The 25401-nt window shown below is 35.3% G+C and overlaps 1 protein-coding gene across 1 annotated transcript; it reads right to left on the bottom strand.

Moving 5' to 3' along the window:
* Window positions 1–4173: 4173 nt before the first annotated feature.
* On the bottom strand, window positions 4174–24397 carry LOC140142129 (ornithine decarboxylase-like). Its single transcript, XM_072164097.1, has 11 exons — window positions 24293–24397; window positions 20486–20582; window positions 16091–16167; window positions 15264–15436; window positions 14373–14507; window positions 13569–13722; window positions 12841–13009; window positions 11874–12019; window positions 10666–10789; window positions 9899–9986; window positions 4174–4324 (listed from the first exon to the last, which is right to left on the bottom strand). Exons 1-11 carry the CDS (start codon window positions 24395–24397, stop codon window positions 4174–4176), a joined length of 1419 nt encoding a protein of 472 aa, XP_072020198.1.
* Window positions 24398–25401: the final 1004 nt, after the last annotated feature.

Below are 25401 nucleotides of genomic sequence, written 5' to 3'. Positions count from 1 at the left end.
GTAAAAAGAATAAAAAATACTAAAATTTTCACCGAGGTTCGAACCACTGCCAATTGCACTATGAATGCTAAAGATGCCTACTGTGCCACGGTGACTGTGGTTAACATTCGGCGATTTTCAAAGATACATATTAACACGTTTCTAGTGTATTGAAAATCAGATTTTGGTAGGAATACGGTCATAGAAAGACATATGACTCTACTTGTCTGTTTGTTTTTCATTTAATACAAATTAATTTTGATGAATTGAACTGGTACGACTCTTAGGACTCGTGATAAACGACGATTAATTTAGTAATAATAAAATGAAAACGTTGGGTCATTCACGACGTCATTTGTAATTCATGTCAAAACCTGGGGAGGACCATACACATCCGTGTTGCATGTATACGTGCGCAATCGATACTCAATGATCCAGACAATAGCGTTTGAATATACCGCCCTTATGTATGCATCTGCTTGACACATCTTGTCACTTGCGGGAAGATATACTATAGGCCTACCCTAATAGCTTACAATATATACCCCACCGTAAATAGCTCTCTGCATTACCTCGCTGTCCCAGTATATACGCGTAGTGTACGCACTTTTGAACCATATTTTGTTCAAAAATGATAGGAAGGGGCTGTTTTCAGCTAAAATGTTGGTTATCAGCAGATGCTTAATGATACCGGGAAGTGTTGCAGAAAGGTAAGCGTACTCTTTATTTATTCAAAATATCACATATCAATGAATTTAAATTGGAAATCAAAAAAGGAAATGTCAGGTCAAAATTCTCATCTTAGAATTATTGTGAAATAAAATCAAACCAAATTTAGGATCCGCAAACAACGTCCAATTATTCCCATTGGTGTGTGCTACACGTGAATATAATAAATTATGATTTGGGGCTAATTTGAGAAGAGTTAATGCCTCGAGTTTCAAAATACACCGAGTGATGTTTTTTGATCAAAAACATCGACAATTCAAGACTCTGTAAAAACAAATCAAGAATTATCTGGGATAATTGCAACTAAGTATAATGAAAGTTATGATCTAAGCTACCAGATGCATCATTAATTTCTTGACTATGATATTTAGTTGTGGAAAAAGATTACTTTAATGTTTTGGCGGGATTATTTCCCGCCAAAAATTTCAACCAAAAAGAGCATGTAGCCTTTATTGTTTCGCTTACTGTATATAAACTATAATAAAACAAATAATGTTTTATATCGATTCAACCGTCGTTATTTCATTCAACTAAACTTGCATGTGGAAACACGTCTACATAACTCCCATACTTAAAGACATCCACTGTGCATCCCGATTGCCAGATAACTTTAAGTGATAATATTTCAAAATGCATCATTAATCTGGAAACCTTCAAATCGGTACACGGTTATAAATACAACCTACATTTTGCGAACAAGAAAATACCATAATGTTTTGGATTTCAAAATGTTATTTGCAACTTCTGAAATGTTGGTATTACACGTCTTGTTCCAGTGGCGTAGCGTCATATGGGCACGGGGTGGGGGTGGGGGTGGGCACGTGCCCCCAATAAATTGAAAAAATCCCATAGGAGAATGGTCAAAAACGGCTTGTGCCCCCCCGCCCAATCAAACCCGGTGTACCAACCACCACCACCCCACCCCCAATCGGATGACCCACGCTACGCCACTGTTCCTAAAACTTCAACAGTAAAGTTTAGAGGGGGAAATATTTTATATATTGGAGAATTGCAAAGCCTGTGCACTTAATGTACGCAAATGGTGACCCACAGCTGGGGGTATTGCTGTATTACTGATATAGGCTATTTTATTACTTTACTTTGGACAAGCAGCTCATGCAACGAATTGTTTATAGTGAGTATCTTAGCAGTATCAGTTTGAACAGTTTGTAGTTCACGGCTTTCTGTGATTTAATAGCAACCTTACGAGTTTTCAAGTTCACACGTTTTACTAGCTACAACCAGCCTTCAAAAGATACGAGAGAACATTATAAAATCATTATAAATAATATATTGCAACGTAATATAGATACAATTTCCATGTTTAAAAGATAGAGATCTCAAAAGAAACACAAATGACCCAAGTCCACGTAAATCAAGATACAATCACTGAGAGCCAACACGTATATTGCTTATACGGTTTTAACAATGATCATGAAAATAATTAGGATCTTTGATTTTGCACTCTTATTTATATTTAAACCAATATATAGTTTCCTAGTTAATGTAACTGAATGTGAATAATATAATGTGGTTTTATTTTACTGTTTTCAAAAAAAAATTCTTCCTGTGGATATGTGTCGATTATTGAACCAGATATTTGATTTTGTACCATGAAAAAATCATTCTTTTGCGTTGTCCTTGTCAAGACCGGTTTATTTATATTATTATTATAATTATTATTACACATATTTTTGCATTGCTTAATATTCCTTGGAATCAGTAACGCAGATTTGATATTACTTTCTCACATCCAGTCCATTCCAGTTGCGGTTCTGGCTTATCTAATAATGGTATTACATAACAAAAAAAATGTTAAAATATTTTAAACAACGCTGTTTAAGAATGACATTGTTCAAACTGTTATACAACCAAGGTTGTTTACAATTTGAAGAGCTAATAATTGTTTAAAACATTTTAAACAACGAATGTGGAGCAGCGTGGCACACTGGTTAAGGTCTTTGCTTTTTGGCGCGAGAGGTCCCGGGTTCGATTCCCCACAGGACCTAAACAAATCTCCGCTCTCCCCGTGGCTCATCTGGTTATGGCGGGGCAGATGATCCATGATAAAAGACCTCGGTTACAGGCGGTTCCGATCAGGGTAAAGCCCGATTGTTCACCAGGTCACTTGTGGCTGGCCGAAGTTTCGTCAGCGTTATCTCCTAGATTCCCGCTGTTAATGCCTAGATATGCCCGACATAAAAAAAGGTATAAAAGTAGTGGCTGCGTCCCGGGGGCTGCGTAGGTTGGAAAAATGATAAGTAAAAGAGTCTAAGAGCAGAAATATTTGGTGTCAAACCACATTTGTATAAATTTATTTGCGTAGCAAAATTAAACACGAATTTTCGGTCATAGACCTTTGTCAAGTGATGACCTTTTGCGTGGCGGAAAACAAAGGAAGATGAGAGCACAGAAACTCGCGAGGTGTAGCGCGCGGAGTCGTGCGTGAAAACATAGATGGAAAGGCGCGAGGCCTAGCGCAACGCAAAGGGAGAAGACACGCAAAAGGTCAAAATCAAACTTACTGCAAAGAAAAGTGAAGGAAATAAAGAAAGAAAGAAAAGTAAAGAAAAGAGAAAAGAAGAGAAGAGAAAAGAAAAAAATAGAGTAAAGAAAGGAAACCAGAAAAGAAAGGAATAAAAAGAGAAAAGAAAAGACAAGAGAAGACAAGAGAAGAAAAAAGAAAAGAAATGAAGAAAAGAAAAGAAAAGAAAAGAAAAGAAAAGAAAAGAAAAGAAAAGAAAAGGAAAGAAAAGAAAAGAAAAGAAAAGAAAAGAAAAGAAAAGAAAAGAAAAGAAAAGAAAAGATAGAGAGAAAAGAAAAGAAAAAAGAAGACAAGACAAGAAAAAAGAAAAGAAGAAAAGAAAAGAAAAGAAAAGAAAAGAAAAGAAAAGAAAAGAAAAGAAAAGAAAAGAAAAGAAAAGAAAAGAAAAGAAAAGAAAAGAAAAGAAAAGAAAAGAAAAGAAAAGAAAAGAAAAGAAAAGAAAAGAAAATGCAAAAGATGAAAGTAATGTGAAAAGTTAAATATTAATGTTGAAAACATTAAACTGAATGTTCATCCCATTGGGTTGAAGTGTGCCAAGATTAAACATGATGCGTTGTTGATCGACTTTCCGTTTGTGAGTGTTATGCACTTGGGTGAGAGCGGTAACGGTAAGGTCCGTGATGTTATGACTATCACCCCTAAAATGTTGAGGGACGGGTTTGGCGGTGTCACGTATGAGGACGTCTCGTCTATGTTCGGTGAACCTATCCTCCAAACGCCGTTCAGTTTCACCCATGTATATATGCGGATGTCGTCGACACCTAAAAAAGTATTTCTTTAAACATACACAGTTGTTTAATAAAGCTGTTGTTTAAAAGAGTTAGGGTTATTTAAAATAATTGTTGTCGTTTTAAACATCGTCATTTTAGACAGCATTTTAGCACTGTATACAAGTGTGTGAATAGAATCCATCGTAGCCCTTAAAATGCTTGCAGTGAATAGACACTTTGAAGAATCTCCGTGGTAGATATATCAACTATGTGTTTCCCTGTGTTGGGTGTTTGATTAGATGCGGCTTTGGTGTCGGTCATTTGCTCTCTACACTGTACCAGAAGAGGATGGATATATGACCTGTAAACGATGAAGTATATGAGCATATTTATAATACATTTTCATGAATTTTCATCACGTTTTTTACGACGGTTTTTTTTAAATAAATTTATATGGAACATTTGCCGCTGAGTGCACCAAATCCGCGTAACTTCGGAGTAAGCTACTAGTTTAGTAAGTTGGCGAGTGTCTCGCATTTTGAGACTTCCAAATCGGCGTAAGTTGCTGGACTAATATTTTCTATTGTTATATCTTTTGCGGAGTAAGTTGGAGAGTATCTCAGAATTTCGAGATTTCCAAATGTGCGTAAGTTACTAGACTAGTAAAGTTACGCCGCAGCTGTTGTTATTTACTCGGCAACGTACTCTTCATCGTTGGAGGAGTAAGTTGGCGAGTAAGTAAATCGATTCATAATAATAAGATATTTCTCATTAAAGCGTATTCTGCGTGTGGAGCGTCTCGTATGCGGCGGCGCAAACCTTTCGTGTAAGCCTACTGACGAAACATTTTAAGTTAAGGTTGGCCTTAACCCTGAAACATGGAAACTATGGAAACCTCATAGTAGCCTCATAGTTACTAAACATAATTATTGTATGCCTATATGAAAGTACATTATAATTAGAATGTAAACACTTGAGGAAATGGTATTTCATAAGCGATCAGACTACGAAAAAACTTATTATCACCCGAAATGCATATGATGTCATTTATTGTGGAAGGGAGAACAAGGCATGTTGGAAGGGGGTGATCATCGTTAATTAGTATAACCGTTCTTCACTTAATCAATCAATCAATCAATCAATCAATCAATCAACCAACCAACCAATCAATTAATCAATTAATCAATCAATTAATTAATTAATTAATTAATATTCATTCCCTGTGACGTGTAGTGATTAGCGAATGGATTACATTTATATCTTCAGTAGATTGCAGAATATTATAGTAGGCCTACCATTTATGACATTTTTAAATTTATGACAATTGCATTCTATACTACCCCAGCAAACACAAAAACGTTTTAAAAACGTTTTAAATAAGTTATATTTTGGCTTTTGGTTTAGGTAAAAACGTTTTAAAAACATTAAAATGTCGGGTTATATAAAGGTCATGATAGCGTTTTAAAACGTCTTGTATGAAAACACACCACAACAATATTTGTTAATGTTTTCAAAAAATGTTATTGTAAACTATTTTTGCAAACATTTTAGCCAAATATTGTGTCAATACTTAAATAACATTATGTTAAAATATTTGAACCAAGTAAACACAGAAATGTTCTTAAAATGTTTTTTTCAAAACCTTTTAATAACATTTAAATGTCGGGTTATATAAAGGTTATGAAAACGTTTTTAAAACGTTATTGAAAATATTTTGGGCAAACATTTTTCGCAAAATATTTTTTCAACCTCAAAATAACATTCTGTTTAGAATGTTTTGTATCAAGTTTTCAAGAATGTTTTTGGAATGTTATTAAAACGTTTTTATACCCTTTATATAACCCGACATTTAAACGTTTTCTGTAAAACATTTTTGTTTGCTGAGCAGTAGATTATCAAAAAATGTTTTGTAAGGTTATGAAAACGTTTTATACTCTTAATATACCCTTTATATAACCCGACATTTAAACGTTTTCTGACAACCTTTTATAACCTTTTGCGAATGATGTCGAAAACGTTTTGTGTTTGCTGGGACACTGAATAATAATACGAATCTATACAAATATTTTCATGTCTGGGGAAACATTTTTTCAAAACTCGAGATATATTATAGGCCTATATCTAATATTGGCCTACATATTATTATCTTGTTTCAAGATCCCCCCAAGCTTCAAGAATTAGGAATAATTGCAAGTTTTGTGCCAAATAAATATTCCTTCACACGGCTGGATACAATCACAGAAATAAATTATTTCCTCCTAATTATAATGTTTTATTTTAACCTGATAACGGATAACGGCAGATCCATGCTATCCCAATCCGACTGGCCCTGGATGGGATTTTATTTTAAGTATATTTCTTGTTGTTTCTTCCATTCCCGGTTCGCCTAGTTGCAGGGCTAGAAAGTTGCACACTTTCAAAAAACGCTATATACCCCCATCCCACCCCTGGGGCATACCATCCGGTTAATGATTGAATAGCGTAGGCCGCAATTGTCAGATATTTTGCTCAAATTGCAATCAATTTTGGCACATTGTTACCAAATATCATTTAAAAAAAACGTGCGCTTTTTGTGATGTTTTAGAAATATACAAACCTTTATACTAAATTTGTATATAAATGGGGGAGCCGTTACTATACAAGAAGCCCCAAAATGAGATCCATATTTGCGGCTTATGACGTACGGTCATTTGAACTGAGCACCAAGGTGGTCCTTGCGGGGGGTTGCTAACTCCCCGCCACCCCCCAAAGAAAATTCCAACCCCCTAAAACCAACCTCACAAAGAAAATGCTAACAACCTAAAACCAACCCCCTAAAAATTTAAGCCCCCTGACCCCCAGTGTAAAATTGAAAATGGCCCGGTAAACACACAATTTTACCCTTATTTGAGCAAAGATAAATGAATATTGGCATAAAAAATATCACCTTAATTTTTGGCTAAAATGGTGCTCAAGTTTTTTTTTTTTTTTGTTTTGTCTTTTCCGCCCTCCTATAACGCGACTGAACATGTGAACTACTTTGACCCCAAAAGGATTTTTACAAAAACTACACGGCTGAGTTCCCCACCCCGGCGGGTTACCCCTTCTGACATATGGTGTGACAAAATAGATATCACAATCATAAACTATAGGCCTACTACAAAGCACGCTAATATACACTGATAGGGTATTTGGTTTGTACCGGGGTATTTAGTGACCTAACACTGCCTATTGTTAAAATTGAATAATAATTGACCGCGTGGTTAAAAACGTGCCGTCGTTTTATCTTTTCAGAGTCTGTTTCCGTATCCGTATCCGTTTTTGTAAGTCATTGTTATTCTGAAGTGGTAGTCTCCCAGGTGTGACCAATCTTTTATTCTATCCTTTTGTTAGTTACTGAAAATTTGAAGCTCGTGAATTTCAGTTTTCGTTTTGGTAAGTTATATTGATTTTTGACATAAAACCTTGAGATGTGCGCTTGGGTGCTAATCTAGACAAAAGAAGAGTCTAAATTTTACGGTCCTAAATTCGCGGTTAATTGTACGGCTTCAATTGACTTGTGTTTGGTGTATATGCACTTACGCCTAGGCGTAAGTAGCTCGTAAAATTAGTCTTGCATTGAAATATATACTAACCATGTTGCCAAGTTATAAGCAAAAGTCTTTCATATTGGCGATGAAACGAGCGTCTGAAATAGCCAAATATCTCCCAATGAGGAGCGTACAAGTGGCGATTTGGTAATCATGTTTTATATTGAAATGCAATACAAAAGAATTGCATTGGAGCAAAGATAATTTATTCTATTCATTCGTAGCAATGGCAAGCTAATCTGATAATTGGTTGGGCCTATATGCAAGACTCGGGTTTATTTTAAATGTTTATTTTTGCAGAGCTTATTTTCAGTCATGGATCATACTGATAAGGGAGGGAGATACTTGAGACTGAACAAGTGAGAGTGGGAGGGGTGAGGAAGAAAGAGAGGAGAGGGAGAGACGGAAAGGGAGTGGGGAGACTGATCATGGGAGGGGGGGGGGCAGGAGGAAGCAAAATATGGAGATAGACATTGATACGAGGGAAGGGCGACACTGTGGCCCTGCACAAGTGCATTGGGGTGCGACAGGCTCATAAGCGGACCTTTTGTGATTTAAGGGCTTATTTTCAACGTTTTTAATGAAAAAATTGGACTTTGTCATTCGGATTGGCATGCATTTTGTCAAACTAATGTAGATCAATTTAAAAATGTCAAAGACGAGAGGGCGCTAGACCATTAAAAACACCGGTGTTAACACAGGTGTTTCATAATCTTGTCTCTCCCTCTTTTATTGACATAGGCATCCCCCCTATTGAAATAAGCTGATTGGTACTTCAAAGTTAACAATGAAGTCAGATTACAGTAAACTTACTGAATCCCTTGCGTTTTCGTATCTGAACAATAGACTTACGGAAACTGAAAAGATAAAAAGACCCGTGATATTAAAGGTGCTGATTGGGATTTACTGCTCCATTAACGAAGATACTAAAGAAGTAGTACTAGCCAGTTACGCTTCAGAGCAAGTCCCAAAATTACTAGTTTAGTAAGATACGCGGCAGTTGCGGAGTAGTTACTAAAGAAGTAAGCTACTGTGTCCCAAAAAAGAGGCCCCTCATTGCGCCCTCTTTTTCTCCTATTTCTGGAATATTGATTAAATATATTTTGGTCTGTAAAGAAACCTTTAATCGTTAGCTTTAATAAGCCGAAACAATTATTTCAATCGGCTCACAACGTTTGAAGATATGCCCTTTTAAATAAAAGTACCTGTTTTTCATTCTGTGGAGTGGCCTGCACGATCACCAAACCTCACACCACTTGATTTTTTTTTCCCTTTGTGGCAATATCCAAGATCTTCGCAAACGTATTACTGAATGCATTTGCAAGTATCCGGCGCACAAGGATGGTACGCAATGCAATTGATGCAATGAGGACCAGGGGTGAAACCTGTATTCGCCAAGGAGGCAACCAGGTAGAGGGCAGAGCAGCACAGTAAACTCACTTCAGAAGAACCAAAGACAAACCAAACAGCCTTTTAGGGCTACCTTTTATCCTAAAAAGATAAATGACTTATGTTGTAAATAAATAAAGAAAGCAAGAAACAACAACGTAAGAAAGTAAGAAACATAATAAAACAAAAAGGCATAAATAACCAAGAAAAAATAAGTCATTGCAAGTAAAGCAAAAGAAGTCTCATTCGGCATCCATTTTACCCACAAATTAATGACACTATTAACAAAATCCATTGCCCATAAACCCACCGGTAAAGCCCATTCCATAATAAAGTTATTTTATAATTTATCATTGAGGAATGTTTGATATTCATGCATGGTATGTGTACTCCTTTTCAATCTTTGAAGTAGCCAAACCTTTTCCGTGGACAGAGTGAAAAACAGGTACATTTCTTTAAAAGAGCATAACTTCAAAAGTTGTGAGCCGATTGATATAATTGTTTTGGTTTATTCAAGCTAACGACTCAAAGTTTCTTTGAATATATTTGATCAACTTTTCAGAAATAGGAGAAAAAGAGGGCGCAATGAGGGGCCTTTTTTTTGGGGGGGGACACCCTGTACTAAACTAGTAAGTTACGCGGATTTGGTGCACTCAGCATTTGCATACTATAGTGATTGCAACCCATTAGTTTTTAAGTTTATTTAAATGGCTTGGCCCTTTCATTTTGTATTTGTGAAATGACTAGAGTTTATACTCATAAAATAATTGTCGCATAATGGTTCAATATATCAATTTGAAGTTTATAATCATGAAAGTAAACAAGACCAAGGAAACGTGCAATAGAATACCATGAACTACGCTACTATTCCATTCGTATACTCTCGTCACAGCTTATACTCAATTGTAGGGAAATAAACCTTAGTACTGCCAAGAACCAATTCAAGAATACTACAGATGCTACATAGATAAACTCACCATACGTTTTCTGGCACGGCGTAGAAGAAAAACGGTCTGTCGAAACCGTTAAATTCCGTTGACAGGCATGTAGTATAGGCTCCCATATCTTCGCATGAAACAAATAAAGATCAATTAACCAACGAATCAATCAACCAATTAATCAATCAAGGGTATATTGGTGTTTTTGCCACATGGACGTACCAGCAACGTAATTTCCCCTTGTTCCACGTGCAATTGTAGGAATGAGATTAATTTTTGCTGAGCCTAAATGTATACCACGTGACAATACAACCTTCATGTATATCACATTGTTCGTCTGGTTATATTGATCACAGACATATGTGATGCGATCAAGCAAAATCAGTCGGAACTCGTAAATATTGATTTTGAGATATAGCCAAACAAAGAAAATATTTCCTTTTGTTTCCTCTTGTTTTGAAAATTCTTCAATTGCTCATATCTTTGGCACCTGTTGTTCAATTTCATTTCTTTTTGTAAAATTCAGCTTTGTAAATGCTTTTTACTATCCTAAAATTAAAAATCCTAAAATTTAATATTTCCGAGTTCCGACTGATTTTGCTTGATCGCATCACATATGTGTATGTGTTGGAAGGAAAATGTTCAAGTTCTAGAAGTGAAAAATAAAATTGCTTCGGTGTCCGTAAAAGTTTGTCTATTTGTCTGTATGTCTATTTTATTTTTTGCTACGTAATATTAAAAAAAAAAAAAAAAAAAAAAAAAAATGTACTGTAGGTAAGTTTGAAACTTCACATAGTATAATTTACCTTCAAACACGATCCAATCGCCAACCTTAAGTTGCGGTAGCATACAGTCTTTTACAATAACATCTTGCTCAGCAACAGTTTGGCCCACAACCACGCTTTCATATTCCATTTCATCGACGTTTACCTTCATATAAAAATAATATTGTCGAAGCATTGTTGATAAATAATTAGATTATTTATACTTATTATTTGATGTATTTTGAAGTGAAGAAACTGGCTGTTATCTTTTAAGCGTGATCAATAGCTGTAATCTGTTTTATAATTTCAGGTTTCAAGTTCATATTATGTTAATTGATTCCATAAACATCGCATTTGGACTTGTCAGTCTTCACTTTATTTGTTTTCTGTTTTACCAATTATGTTAATACAAGTTATACATTGCAATTTCCTCATTTTTCATTAAGGCTGCGGCAATATGATCAGTGAAAACTAACATTTTCTGGAAAATATTTAAGAATCTATTCATTATGCAAATTACACATTATTGCTTTAAATCACACATTATTGCTTTAAAGCCTTAATGTACGATCTGTTTTCAGAAATATAACTTTTTTTTTTTTTTTCAAAGCCGGTTTTTTTTGGCATATTTGTAATACTTACACATGTTCCAACTTAAATTTATGAACAAACTGTCAAATTCGCCCTATTTGTAGTAAAACGTGATGATTTTGTGTTGGTCCGACATATTATCATAATTTTCAGATTATGATAATATGTCAGAACGGTCGCAAGTTGTAGTCTCCTAGGAAACCATTTGGTTACGCTCCACATATGTTGAGGGAGCGTAACCAAACTGGCTGCGTAGGAGACTAATTCTAAGGCCACACTCGCCGTCTTAATCCAAAAAGTGCGAGATATTACGAGTGATAGAGGTGAAGTTTATGATGTTGTTTCTGCTTTGCAAATTTCCAATGTTTTTAGAATCTAAATGTATTGGGAACTTTCATAATGATTGCATATTAACCATTTTATCATTTTGGAAGAAAAAAGAAAATCTAAAATTTTAAAAATTAAGGCTTTAACGTAACATTTGAAGTCGATTATTGAACATTACATTCTGTTCGTGTGTGGATGGGGTTGTGTGTGGGTTTGTTTATGTTTGCCTGTTCATTTGTTTGTGTTTAATTACGTGTTTATTATCTCGCTTCGATGATATAGGTATCCGTAATACAGCTTCAGATTTAACAACACATAGGACCTCTACTAACCTCCTTGTAAGTTTTAGGTAGAGTAATTGGGAATTCAAAAACATTTGCCAGAAATGATGTAAACAAGCCGTCGTTGACGAAATACATGTAGTCGTAATTCAAAGGCACGTCCGTCTTAAGTATATCTGACATCTCAGTAGAGTCATCTAAATGGTAAGAAATTTATGTGTTACTCAACCAATCACAGAACTTTTATCATCAGAAAAATTTGAAATATAAAAAAAGGAAAAAAAAACACTATCATACCTATTATGTAATAATGTGTCCAGTTAAGTTCTGAAACATATCCTATGTGCAACTTACAGCCCAAAAAACCACGTGTTAATTCCGAATTCATATTTTGAACCAAATAAAAGAGATATTTGCCCGTGGACAAATTCCCAATTTTGTTTCTCGCAGTCCTTACTCTTGTTGCCATGTTTGCGCTTTGTGTAATGCGCACATGGCCTGGTTTTCCGGACGTTTGCGAACGTTTCTGACGACATCCCTTGGCCATGGCGTCATATAAATGCACCCACGTAAAATTTGAAATCCCGGCTACGTACAAAGTATTCTGCCAATATTATTTTTAAACATACAACTTTCACCGGAATTTTGTCTTTAATAAAAGTGAAAATTGCAAACATATATAATCTACCTATAAAGATTGAAGTCAATATCACGTGGAATATTTAAGGGGACATGTAAATATCGCTGGGCTGCTCGACGACCCCCTAATCTCGAAACACCTTATCCCGGTGAATGTATTCCTGCTAAAAGTAATGATCACGATATCGAATGGGCGTACGATTATTCACGTCATACCAGCGCTTACTTGAGTGTTGTAATGCATCATTAAAATATATGTTAGGGGTAGGGTAGGAGGGGAGTTTGGTAACCCCAGTTTTGTTATAGATGAGAACATGCTTGTAACGAACCTATTTGTGAGTATAACGCTTTATCGTTACAGGTTTGTTCTCTCACTTACTGTATGTCTCTGTGTTCGTATCTAAACGTCTCCCAGATTTGATACCGATGATGTTGGCCACAAGGGTTGCCGCTGATTGGACGTAGAATCTTCCTGGTTCGGCAATAATAGTAACACCGGAATCAGGCGGGAAATAACTGTCTATTCCTTTCCTTACTGAACCAGCAAACTGTAATGTATTTCAACAGCATATTAAATTAATAAATTTGCACAATACAATCACTATGTTGCCATGAGTGTAGCCTTTACACAAACAGACTGTAAGCAAAATTAATATACATAGATATTGCACATTCTATTTTTGGAGTAACTGGTAGGCATTTGATCGAGAGCCTTTTTTTATAATGTGCTTAATTTGGCAACATTTCGAGCGAAACATTTTCTGAGGTGTACTGTCTTGACTTCGGAAGTACAGGAAGCTCTGCTATGGGTCGCTCAGCAAATATATAGGGGACCCATTATTTGCATCCATTTGTCCGTACTCTCTTGCGGATTTATAAATTAGAATTGATAACTATATTGCATTTAACTGTTCATCAAAGTAAAAGGAAAAAAATAACGATTCATCAGACACGAAAAACATTTTATACCCAAAATCAAACGTATATTAAAGCTTTAAATACTGTTGAATAAATAATGCTATCTAAAACTATCTATGCAATTTACTTCAAACTAATGAAATTATTACTTCTTGTATTGAAATAGATATAAAAAAAAGCATAGCCTACCAGTTTAAATGTGTGACGTGCAGGAAATCCGCCTCCTATATCTAAAATGGTCATGCTGAAACCCAAACGCATACCAATATCAAAAACGTCTCTTGCACATTTCAAAGCTCTTTCGAAAATATCCGGGTCTTGACTTCCACTTCCTATATGAAAACTTTAAAACACGGGAAAATATAAATATGAATAAGAATAAGAATAAGAAAATGTAGCTAAATCATGATTTAAATAAATAAGTGCAATGAAACTTGCATTTTATGGGAAAAAAATGTTACAATAAATATTATACAGTAACATCTTGGCTAAGAGTAAAACTTTACTTGGCTTCACCCGATTTTACAAAACTCCGAGTTGGGGCACTTTTTGCCATGTTCGCACATATCAAGTTTGTTCCGCGTAAAACTCTTATGCTCTCAATAGTAAATCAATGATATGATATCTATTTCAAATTTATGAATCAAAATACCACTTCAAATGTCCCATTGTTTAAAATACATATCTTAAATGCACCGACAAAGCTTATGTAGAAGCTTAAGACATTAAATAAATTGACGACAAAGTAAAACACAATACAATCAATAAGTGACACGTTTGCCTAATGCTATTTTATATATTGTATATTTTTGGTTACAGCCTGTAAATATCGCCCTCAAGTATATTAAACATCTTAAACTCTGTCGAAAACAGAACATCAAAGTTCAGTTCATCAAAGTACACTGCAATTATATACCAATCAAGATGTTAAAACTCAAACAATTAAAATACATTCTCCTCAGCCCATCTTGTACACAATATGGGAACACTTACTGAATTCCTGTCACGTTCAGTCTGTGTTTCTTGGCAAATTCCAATAACGTGTGCACATTATTGTGAAGACAGCCGAATTTGTGGCCAAATATTATGTGGGCTGTTTTGTCGAATACGCTCAGTCGAAGTAACAATCTGGTAAATGGAATGATACACATGATTATACTTATTACATGGCATACCAGCAAACACAAAACATGTTCGAAAGTATTGGCAAAAGGAAAGGTTGCCAGCAAACATTTAAATATCGGAATATATAAAAGGTGTAAAGGATATACAACGTTTTCATAACAATAAAAAATATATTTTGAAAATGTATTGAAAAATATTCTAATGTTATACAAGTGTTGACGAAATATCTTTGAAACATGTTTGAAAAAAAAATACAATAACATTTTGACAACATTTTAAAAATGTTATTATAGAACCTGTTCATACAAACGTTCTTAAATTCCTTCATTACCATTATAAAACCCGATATTTAATGTTATTAAAACATTTTTACCAAAACCAAAACACAAAACACTGTTTGTGTATGTTGTTATACATACATAAAGCAAATATTCTGACATCATCGTGGTGCGTAATTTAACAAGCAAACCTTTATTTTCGCTAGATCGACTACCGATACAATGTATACTATCATAAAACTATAAATCGATACTATCAAATTTGACTAGACATTGTATAGTCAGATTTTACATACATACGTACACCACTTTAAAACCATTGACAACGTCTAACAAACAAGTTCCGATTTTTCTGTGAGTTACTATCAAAAAATCTTGCTAGTTGACTGTTTGCAATATAAGTTAAGTTGCTACATGAAATAACATTCCATTTCCAAGATACTAAAAAGTCTTTCAAATTATGCTGTAAGTCTTAACTTACCGTGCTTCAGGGCAAACCTCTTTTATCTTTAACAGCTCTGTCGTATCGTCAAAGGTCATAAGGTCAACATTACATTTTGAAGCATATGAGAGATGGGACCGTTGCTTTTGGGTATGCGATAAGACGATACGTGACGGTGAGACTCCAAGACGCAAAACACGATTAATCTCTCCCTGAGTGGTTTAAGAAAGAAGAATAATCTTACTGTGAGGTGTTTTAACAAAACATTACAATACTAAAATGTGGGTTTTAAGAACAATGGTGTGTTTTTGTGTTTGGTACGGGCATACGGCAGGACGGGTTGTGTTTAGGGCGGGGACACCAGTAGCGTATCCAGCGGGGGGGGGGCAGGGGGCAGAGAAATGAAAATGAAAGAAAAAAAGTGCCCTTTGACAAAAAAATAAAAGGGAAAATCAGGAGGGCAAAGGAAAAGAAAAGGGGCAAGGAGCCCTTTTCTACCGAATTTAAGCCCGAAAATACAAAATTTTTACGCGCTACGCGCGCATATTGCAAGGATTAAGCCTTTTCCATCCTGATAATCGGCGAAAATAGTGTAAAATACCAACGCACATCGTCCCAATGAAGCCTTTTGTCTCTATGTATTGTATGATGCAACTGTAATTTTTTTCGTCTGTGCCCCAAAAATTTTATTTTGCCCCCTCCCCTGACCAAAAAAGCTGGCTACGCCCCTGGGGGACACTGATATGGGTCAGGATGGATGGGGTATTATATGTGGGTGAGGTGGATCAGATGAGCTGGGGTAGGTTGGTGGTTGGTGGGGAATCTGTAATTGAACAGGGGTTGATCAGTAGCTCATTGTTACATACCAAACTTGCACAATCAAAACCACACCCAAGCGACGCCAACACACTCAGTAGCGGATCGTAGGGCATACATTTCACCGCTGAGAAACGGAAATAAATCAAAAATGCAATATAAAAGATACGAACAAAGACTTTTAAGTTAACAAGATTATTATTGGTCCAGGAATATGTAAAAAGAAAGAAAGAAAAAAAACCCCAAACTTTCAGACACTGACGCAAGAGATCAAGTTCATGATGCGCACCCGAAATAATACAGGGTGGTCACAAACAACCTTACCCAATTTCAACGTTTCATATCTCAAAATTGAAAAGACTGTTTCATATTCTTGTTGCAAATTCTTAACGGCCATTTTCCTACAGGTATTCGGTGAAAAAAAAAGGAATGAAAAAAACAAAAATTACATCATTAAAATTACAAAGGTGGCGGCAGTTTTAAGTCAAATGATTAAAAGTTAGTTTGTCCACGCGTAGGGCTATGGCTGCTTAGTCACAGCAGATTATACATCAAGCGATTTCCCCTCACGGACGCAAGAGATCAAGTTCATGATGCGCACCCGAAATAATACAGGGTGGTCACAAACAACCTTACCCAATTTCAACGTTTCATATCTCAAAATTGAAAAGACTGTTTCATATTCTTGTTGCAAATTCTTAACGGCCATTTTCCTACAGGTATTCGGTGAAAAAAAAGGAATGAAAAAACAAAAATTACATCATTAAAATTACAAAGGTGGCGGCAGTTTTAAGTCAAATGATTAAAAGTTAGTTTGTCCACGCGTAGGGCTATGGCTGCTTAGTCACAGCAGATTATACATCAAGCGATTTCCCCTCACGGACGCGGTACATAATATGATTCCCAGGGTTGTAAATTGTCACCCCTTGGTAATTCAAGATACCCACGGTAAAAACGATGGTCCAATTTTGTCCCGGACTTGTCAAATTACCCCCTTGTCATAAGGATTCAGAAAATTATATTGTTTAGAGTTTAGAAGTTTAAGTTTAGAAAGGGAACTCCACGGGGGTTAAAATATTATAAAATGCTTACATTTTGAATAAAATGTCTCAAATTGTTCTTTTTGTAATAACAACTCTAATAAAAATAGACAATGACTCATTACCTTTTCGACCCTGATTTGGTAAAATGACATAACTTGAATTTGGACATTTTGAGGTAAAACAATATCTTGGGTAATGTTCCATTAGTGACATCTTCAAATCACCACCGTGATTCATTTTGAAGATAGCAGAACATATCCTGACACTTTTTGTCACTGGTCGTGTTAATGTGGTAAAGTCTTAAGGTTGGGTGATTTTAATTCATTATCTAAAAAATCCTCCAGAGAGCGCCAGACAAACCCAAACGCATAATGATAACACGGCAAAATGTCTATCTAGATCTAACAAGATCATGTTACCTTATGAAGGAGTCTTGCTATGTCATTTTGGTTACGAGGTAAAACAAAGTAAAACAATAACTTCCAAAAAATTAATTCTTAATTTATAACTACTCAACCAAATTAGCAAAATGTCTCCAAATAGTCTTTAATTTGTTTGAAAATGTATTTTAATCAAAAAGAAAAAAAAAGTCAAGTGTTCAAAGTTAAATTCTCTTTTTTCTCAAAACAGCGATTTTCAAGATATATCGTTTTATCAAATCAGGACCGTTTTTGCTTATAACTAGGAAAATAAGTCAGAGGAAGATCAGACTTTACATTATCTGAATCCTTACGATCAGATGAATAGTGGGGTATTGGTTTTAAATACAGTTTTGAACTTTGACCCCTATATTAACTTTTACCTGGGAAATCTTGGTGACAATATTATTATTCTACACCCCAAGAATCTCATTTAAAAATCATTAAAAAAACACTTTAAAAGGCATTTTGTGATCCACAGCATCACCCCCCCCCCACACACACACACACACCCCCACACACACCGCACCCACACACACACCCCCACACACACTTTTCTCAAAAAAGTTGATATTTTTCACTGAAACCTCTGGCTACATAATATTTATGTACAAACACTGTCTTGCAGATAAAATTAGTTTAGTAAATATATCGTGAAATTTTAATTTAGTATACCAGAACGAAATTACCACACATTGTCTATGGAGCTGTGTAATACACATAATCATGCATAACTCCCAAACGCAAAATCGGAATCAACTGAAATGTTGGGAATAAGCTTTTTCGTGGATATCTACTGCAAAATGTCCTAAAAAGAGGACGTTAGGATCACGAAATACTCCTTTAAATTACAAAACCATCTAACCAGATGAAAAATAATCACGTTAGCTGGTGTATTTTGTTCCCCCGGTATTTAATATCGACTGACTTGTACAATGTACATAAACTGGACTCAAAAAGAAACTTATAATTTTCACATGGTCATATATTGACAATCTTTCTATCAAAATGAACCAAAATTACACACATAATTACTTCAATACTCTACTTTAATGACATTTCAATATTCAAACAGTTACCTTACTGACAATTGAAAAATGCACTGGCATGGAACCGCTTGCTGAATATCCCAGGTGACAGCCTGGACATTTCGGCAACATATCGTTTAAGGTACGTCAACAAGTAAAAAAAAAATGAAGGTATTCGGGCAGGGCAGGGGGTGGTATGTTCTTTGGGTACGAATGTGAGGCACTCCTGAGACAGGAAAGTGCATATTGCTGTTACATTTGCTTTACATACGGATTAAATCGGCTGTAGAATGTGGTGCAGGACACCGTTCCATGTCAGTGCATTTTGCAGTTGTGTCAGTTGGGCAACTATTTGGTTACTTACATGTGCTTCGAGTAGAGTATTGAAGTAATAGAGTTTTGGAATTAAATCTAATACTGTAATTACTTTTTGCAACTATTGCTACGGCAGACTCCATCTTGCAACTGACCCGTTGGACTGGTCACGCATTGAGCAACCATCACTAAACAAGAAAGGGGGACTCCGCTTTAACTTATCTCATGCATGGGACGATTCCTAGCCGTCAATCATAAGCCATAAGAACATTCACTCATTTATTGGACCATTCTCCGATAAAGTGTTCAAGTTTGGACTCAGGAATGACAAAATGCCAACCTCGAAGAATTCATGAATATCATTTAGAATCGTAACCTTTAATTGTTTCAGAATACAAAACAATGCATGGGTAATACATCATTTTTGAGCAATATTACTTGTACGTTTTGGGCGTAACGTATCTGTGGTAACGTATCTGTGAAGCCCTTTCCCACCTTTGTCTTAATCTTGCAAGTGTAAAAACTTACCGACTTAATACCCATACTTGATCAGTCATCACCCAATATACTAAAGTCTGGTATGCTAGTTGGCTTCATTTATCACAACGTTTTTTCTGAGGGCAGTAGAATTTAGGTAACGTATCTGTGACGACATGACGTCAGGACTTTTTGCCATTAATAGACCTGATTTTTTACTTTGAAACCATTGTGTTATGTACCACATCTATAATATAACTATGGAGCCTGCTTGATCCATCACATATAAGAACATTTATCTAGGCAATTATTTTCACAGATTGTTAGCCATTAGAAATATGGTAACGTATCTGTGAACAATATTGGCGACATAGTCTCAAAGACCTGTTGGAAAAATTTAAGAACCTGTGTTGTGATATTTTAATGCTTTATAATTAGGGCATGATACCAGCTAATGAAAAGTACCTATAATCCATAATATGCGCGTTTAGCGAGGGACACATTATACGGAACGCACCTTGGCTGGCGACATGGAGAAAAATAATGGATACGCATAATCAGCTTTATTGTTTTATACTTTCTAGGCATGTTACAACCTCTAGCCCCACACATTTTAGAAAGCAACTCTTAAGTATAAGTTATATTAATAAAAGTTATTTCTTTCTAACGAAACAAGTCTGAATACGACTTGAAAATATGGGCGACACAGATTTGGCATTTTGAACACTTTATCGGAGAATGTGTAAAAAATTATAAGTTTCTTTTTGAGCCCAGCTTAGACATTTATATTCGGTGTATCTCAGTTAATAATACTGTATAATTAAATTTTCTATTTTGATTATCTACTTAACTTTGCAAATTATGCTGCTTTAATGAATCTGTTTAAAATATCTAATTTATTTATTTATTTATTTTTAATTATAATCCGTGTGCGTATGATAGATTTTATAAAACGTATTTGACTTTAACGTGATATTTTAAAATTACTTTCTATTATTTTACTGATGACCAACAGCTGTGATTTCACCATTTTTCAATTAATTAAAATGAATAAATTAATCTATTAACAAATGATGCTGTGGGTTTCTGCCATAGAAATAACATGTTCTGCCCTGAAAATGGTTAAAACTGTTGCTCGCAAATGAATCCAGCCATATATTTACCATAGAACGGAGTAATACGTGGAAGTTCACTTAGCCATTCTTTGTGTTTCTTCAATACATCTCCAATGTCAACAACCATGAAGGCATCGTCTACAAACTAGCATGCGACATGCATGTGTGAGGGCGTGAGACAGGTAGAGAAAGATAGAGACGGAGTGATAGAGAGAAGAAGGAAATGATTATGTCAATACATAACAATCGAGAGATAGAGATATTAACTATTAGTACTACTAAGTACGCTTAAATGACCCAACTCACCACATGGAATGAGTTTAAAAAAAGACCCGGCTAGAGCAACATACCACTGCATATAATTTGTGTTAATTAAAAAAAAATCTAACTCGCATCTGATGATCTTGTCAAAAATGCCCGTGATCGGCGGTGCCTTCATAAGATACGCGATAACGAAGTTTGAGTGACAGAATCGTCAGACGCGAATTATATCTTTTATTTCGGTCTTTAGTTATAAAAGTCCAATTAAAAATAAAACAGAATATCCTTTTCTGATAGTAATACACGCTGATATTTCTGTTGGAGAGTCAATTTACGGCCAAGCAGTATAATCATTGTGAAAATGTTTGCAATATTTTGCAAGTATTATCTTTTTACTAAGATCCCATTTTATTCGTAAAAAATGAAAGTAGTTTACAAAATAGGTTGTTTTGATTTTGCTAATCATCCAGTAATGAAATCAATCCTTCGTACTTAAAGCAAAGATCTGTTGGTTCTTTTTATGAATAAACCACTATTTTTTCTGTCTTTTTATTTCGAGGTATTTTGATATTTTTTATTTTGATACATTTTGTTATTGCCTGTTATTGGTTTTTTTTGTTTTTGTTTTTTTGCAGCATTATGATTTTTCCCAATGTCTGGATGTTTCAATGTAGTGCAAATTTCACGGCATGTGATTCCAACAAATTTGATTATGCAACATCCTAAATGACGCTCAAAAGCACTCATATCGTGTAATTCAAAAGTATACCAAGAGTAATATCGCAAATGACATTCAAAATCACCTGTATCATAAAAATTTAAAATCATATCAAGAGCTACCTCACACATAATGTGTCAAAACCATTTGTATCTTAATACTAAAGCGCATTCTAAGTACCTATCTTTCAATGGATAACCAACTCGGCCATCTAATTAAAGTTTCCTCCTTTGATTTTGTGTCATTCATAATACAGGATGGCCAAACTAGGCAGTTTTATGACATTTGCTTATATTATCCAACTCTTGATACAACCTATTATAAGAATAGTTTGCTAACTGGTTTCATAAATTTGCACATGTTGAGAAATTTTGGACATTAATATATTTTAAACCATATAAATCAACACATTACAACTGTTTTCTTTCACTAATATATTTATTTTTGCTCTGTTTAATATAGATCATTGCTGTTAAACCTCTTTGTACTTATGTTCCCTTTTTTTAAATGTACTAGCGGGATACCCGCGCTTCGCGCGGGTCCCCGCTAGATGAGTAAATGGGAGCGTTCACTATTTCAACAGGAAGAATTACTGGACAGGTAGAATCATCGAAAAGATACATTTTGATTTTCCGTTTCCATGTTATTTATTTAAACCCGTTCCCATTTTTTTTTTCAAATCTGTTATTTGTTTCATTTCCCTTTTAGCTTCATTTTTTATTTGCTGCTTGTGATTGCCCGTTTCCATGTTTTTTTATTTAATTCTGTTATCATTATTATAGCTTCTTTTTTTTCTTACATTTCCTGATTAGTTTCTTTCCTTCTTTGTTTCGTTCCCGTTTCATTTAGTTAATTTAACCCGTTGGCCGAATTACTCGTACCTCTTTTGTCATTTTAATTTCATTTCCTTTATAGTAGGTCTACCGCTTCATTTTGTTTATACAACACACATATTTTTCCCGTATACGTCCTCTCATAGCGTGTATGCGGACGTGTTCATCTTTATCATAATCCCGTGACCCGTCCATGTACCTTTTTGTCCTTTAATTTTTATTTATTTTTCCTTCTTTCTGTATTATCATGTCCACTGGTCTCCGCTTCATATCATGTCCACTGGTCTCCGCTTCATTTTGTTTATACAACACACATATTTTTCCCGTATACGTCCTCTCATAGCGTGTATGCGGACGTGTTCATCTTTATCATAATCCCGTGACCCGTTCATGTACCTTTTTGTCCTTTAATTTTTATTTATTTTTCCTTCTTTCTGTATTATCATGTCCACTGGTCTCTGGCTCGCAAGTCGCGTGGCTCTGCGCCGTTTACGCGAGCATTGGCGTAGTGCGCATTACGCTCGCGCGCCGACGCGCTGCCTGCCAGCTGCAGTGACGCGCAGGCTGGTAACTGATTTTCATAACAAAAACCCCGTTTTTATCCATATTTTCACTGTTTTTGCAGCCAATTCTTGACCGATTTCAACCAAATAAAGTCGAGGCAATTTTCCCGTATATTCCTCGATCGCCCGTATGAATTTGGCGACATGTGGATCGAAACTGATGGAGCCTTTTACATAAACCACATACATACACACATACAACATTCCCCTATTTATAGTAAGACTAGCGTGATACCCGCGCTTCGCGCGGGTCCACGCTAGTGAGTAGCCCGGGGTGAGTAGGCCTAAATGGTAGCGTTCACTATCATGACTATAACAGGAAGAATTACTGAACAGGTAGAATCATTGAAAAGGTAGGCCTACATTTTATTTATATATAAATCTGTCTCTTCATACATTTCCTTTTTTTTCCATGTTATTTATTTATTTAACCCCATTCCCATTATTTTTTAAATCTGTTATTTCTTACATTTCCCTTTTAGCTTCTCTTTTTTTTTTTTATTTGCTGCTTGCGATTTCCCGTTTCCATGTTTTTTTATTTAATTCTGTTCTCATTATTTTAGTTTCTTTTTTTTTTCTTTACATTTCCTGAATGGTTTCTTTCCTTTGTTTCGTTCCCGTTTCATTTAGTTACTTTAATAACCCGTTGTCATTTTAATTTCCATTTTCTTTATAGTACCGCTTCATGTTATTTATACAACACACATTTTTCCCGTATTTATTACGTCCTCTCATAGCGTGTATGCGGACCCGTTTATGGACCTTTTTGTCTTTTATTTTCTATTTATTTTTCCTTCTTTCTATATTATCATGTCCAATTTCTATATTATCATGTCCACTGGTCTCTGGCTCGCAAGTCGCGTGGCTCTGCGCCGTTTAAGCGCGCATTGGCGTAGTGCGCATTACGCACGCGGCGCTGACGCGCTGCCTACCAGCTGCAGTTTTTCATAACAAAAACCCCGTTTTTACCCATATTTTCACTGTTTTTGCAGCCAATTATTGACCGATTTCAACCAAATAAAGTCCAGGCAATTTCCCGTATATTCCTCGATCTCCCGTATGAATTTGGCGACATTTGGATCGAAACTGACGGAGCCTTTTACATAAACCACATACACACATACATACATACAACATTCCCCTATTTATAGTAAGATACACGCATAATACCAATTTATACATAAAAACTATATTGATTTACACTGCATACATAATACACATTGTCGCATATACAATATCAAAAAACAGATATAACATATTCCAACTACAGGGACAAAAATTTGACCCTCACTAACAGATATTTGAACCAAAAGGATGAAAACTTTTGACCCTCACTCACAAATCTCAATTACATTGCCAAATTCAAACCAAATGGATGAAAATATCTAAAAAAATCCTAATACGTGTAACTATCTAATAACATGTCAAATGTGTATAACCGACCAATTATTGCCTAATATAATACGAAATAACATGTTACCTTTCTACCGCATAATTCCTGCGTCCTTTCCATGATAAATTTTCTCTTATTGTCGCCATTTGTGTACATATAAGGCTGGAAATCTTTCTCTATAAACTGCGCCATTTCTACAACATAATCAAATGGTACCATGACCCGTTATCTATGTATCTATCTATCAGAGGGAGCAATAGTCCAGTACCTATCACCCAGTAACAAATCTTGCAAAATAAAAGACCAACAAACAAACAAACTATCGTCAATGTCAACTTCACATTCATAGACACGGCATAGTGCATGGCTATAATTATTACCTCAAATAATTCCAACTACAGTTTTGTCGACATGTACTTAGTCAAGCTACTCCAAAAGTTTGCATTATGGGTGGTGTCATAATTATGTGCACCACAGGAGTGGTGAATTATAAGTTGGGGGGGCAAAATTGTTGGACCCCCCTATAATACAAATTTATTGAAAGTATTGCAAATTAGAATTTAACAAAATGCTACAAATTTCAGAAAAGTTGACCAATACCAATACACCCACCTTAAAAAACAGAAAATAATCAATCACGCAAGACGCACACGCACAACGAGTACATTTAAACCAAATTTTTAAATCATAAACTCCGCGTATTTTTCTAAAGGCTTTCTGGTTTGCTATATGGATAATTTAACGTATCATCAATGATAAGCCGATATCGGTCTTGAACCAATGTTGGGCCAATTTTGACCCAATGCCTTTTCTCATGACAATAAGATGCTGTTGAACCAACATGTGTTTTATTACTGGGAACCATTGTTGCGCCAACGTAAAGACTGCATTGGTCCAATGTTGGTCCAATGTTGTTCTTGGAGTCTATACCGAATTGTTGTCAACATGATTGGCCAATGCTGGTCCTTAAACACCATAAATAGCATTACCTTTAATATATTATTAATTTAAAAAAATCCATATTATCGCATTTCCTTGTCTTAGTTATCTAGTGAGTTGAAAGCGGGCATTCTCTGATACCATTCAATGGTGAATTGTCATTGTCAAGACCAGATGTCATTTATTATCGCGAATTGTATTTATTTATTTTTTATCTACACTATAAACAACATATTTCTGGTAGGGCCTTGGATATT

The sequence above is a fragment of the Amphiura filiformis genome, chromosome 2 (assembly GCF_039555335.1).
Source record: "Amphiura filiformis chromosome 2, Afil_fr2py, whole genome shotgun sequence".
Lineage (NCBI taxonomy): Eukaryota > Metazoa > Echinodermata > Ophiuroidea > Amphilepidida > Amphiuridae > Amphiura > Amphiura filiformis.
Note: the sequence above shows the minus strand (reverse complement) of the source record. Positions and strands in the feature narration are given on the sequence as shown.

Coding starts and splice junctions, on each gene's coding strand:
- LOC140142129 (XM_072164097.1), bottom strand. CDS start 24,397: ATGGCGCAGTTTATAGAGAAAGATTTCCAGCCTTATATGTACACAAAT. Junction 20,583..24,292: donor AGGAATTATGCGGTAGAAAG/GTAACATGTTAT, acceptor GTCGCATGCTAG/TTTGTAGACGATGCCTTCAT. Junction 15,437..16,090: donor GTTTTGATTGTGCAAGTTTG/GTATGTAACAAT, acceptor TAAACCACTCAG/GGAGAGATTAATCGTGTTTT.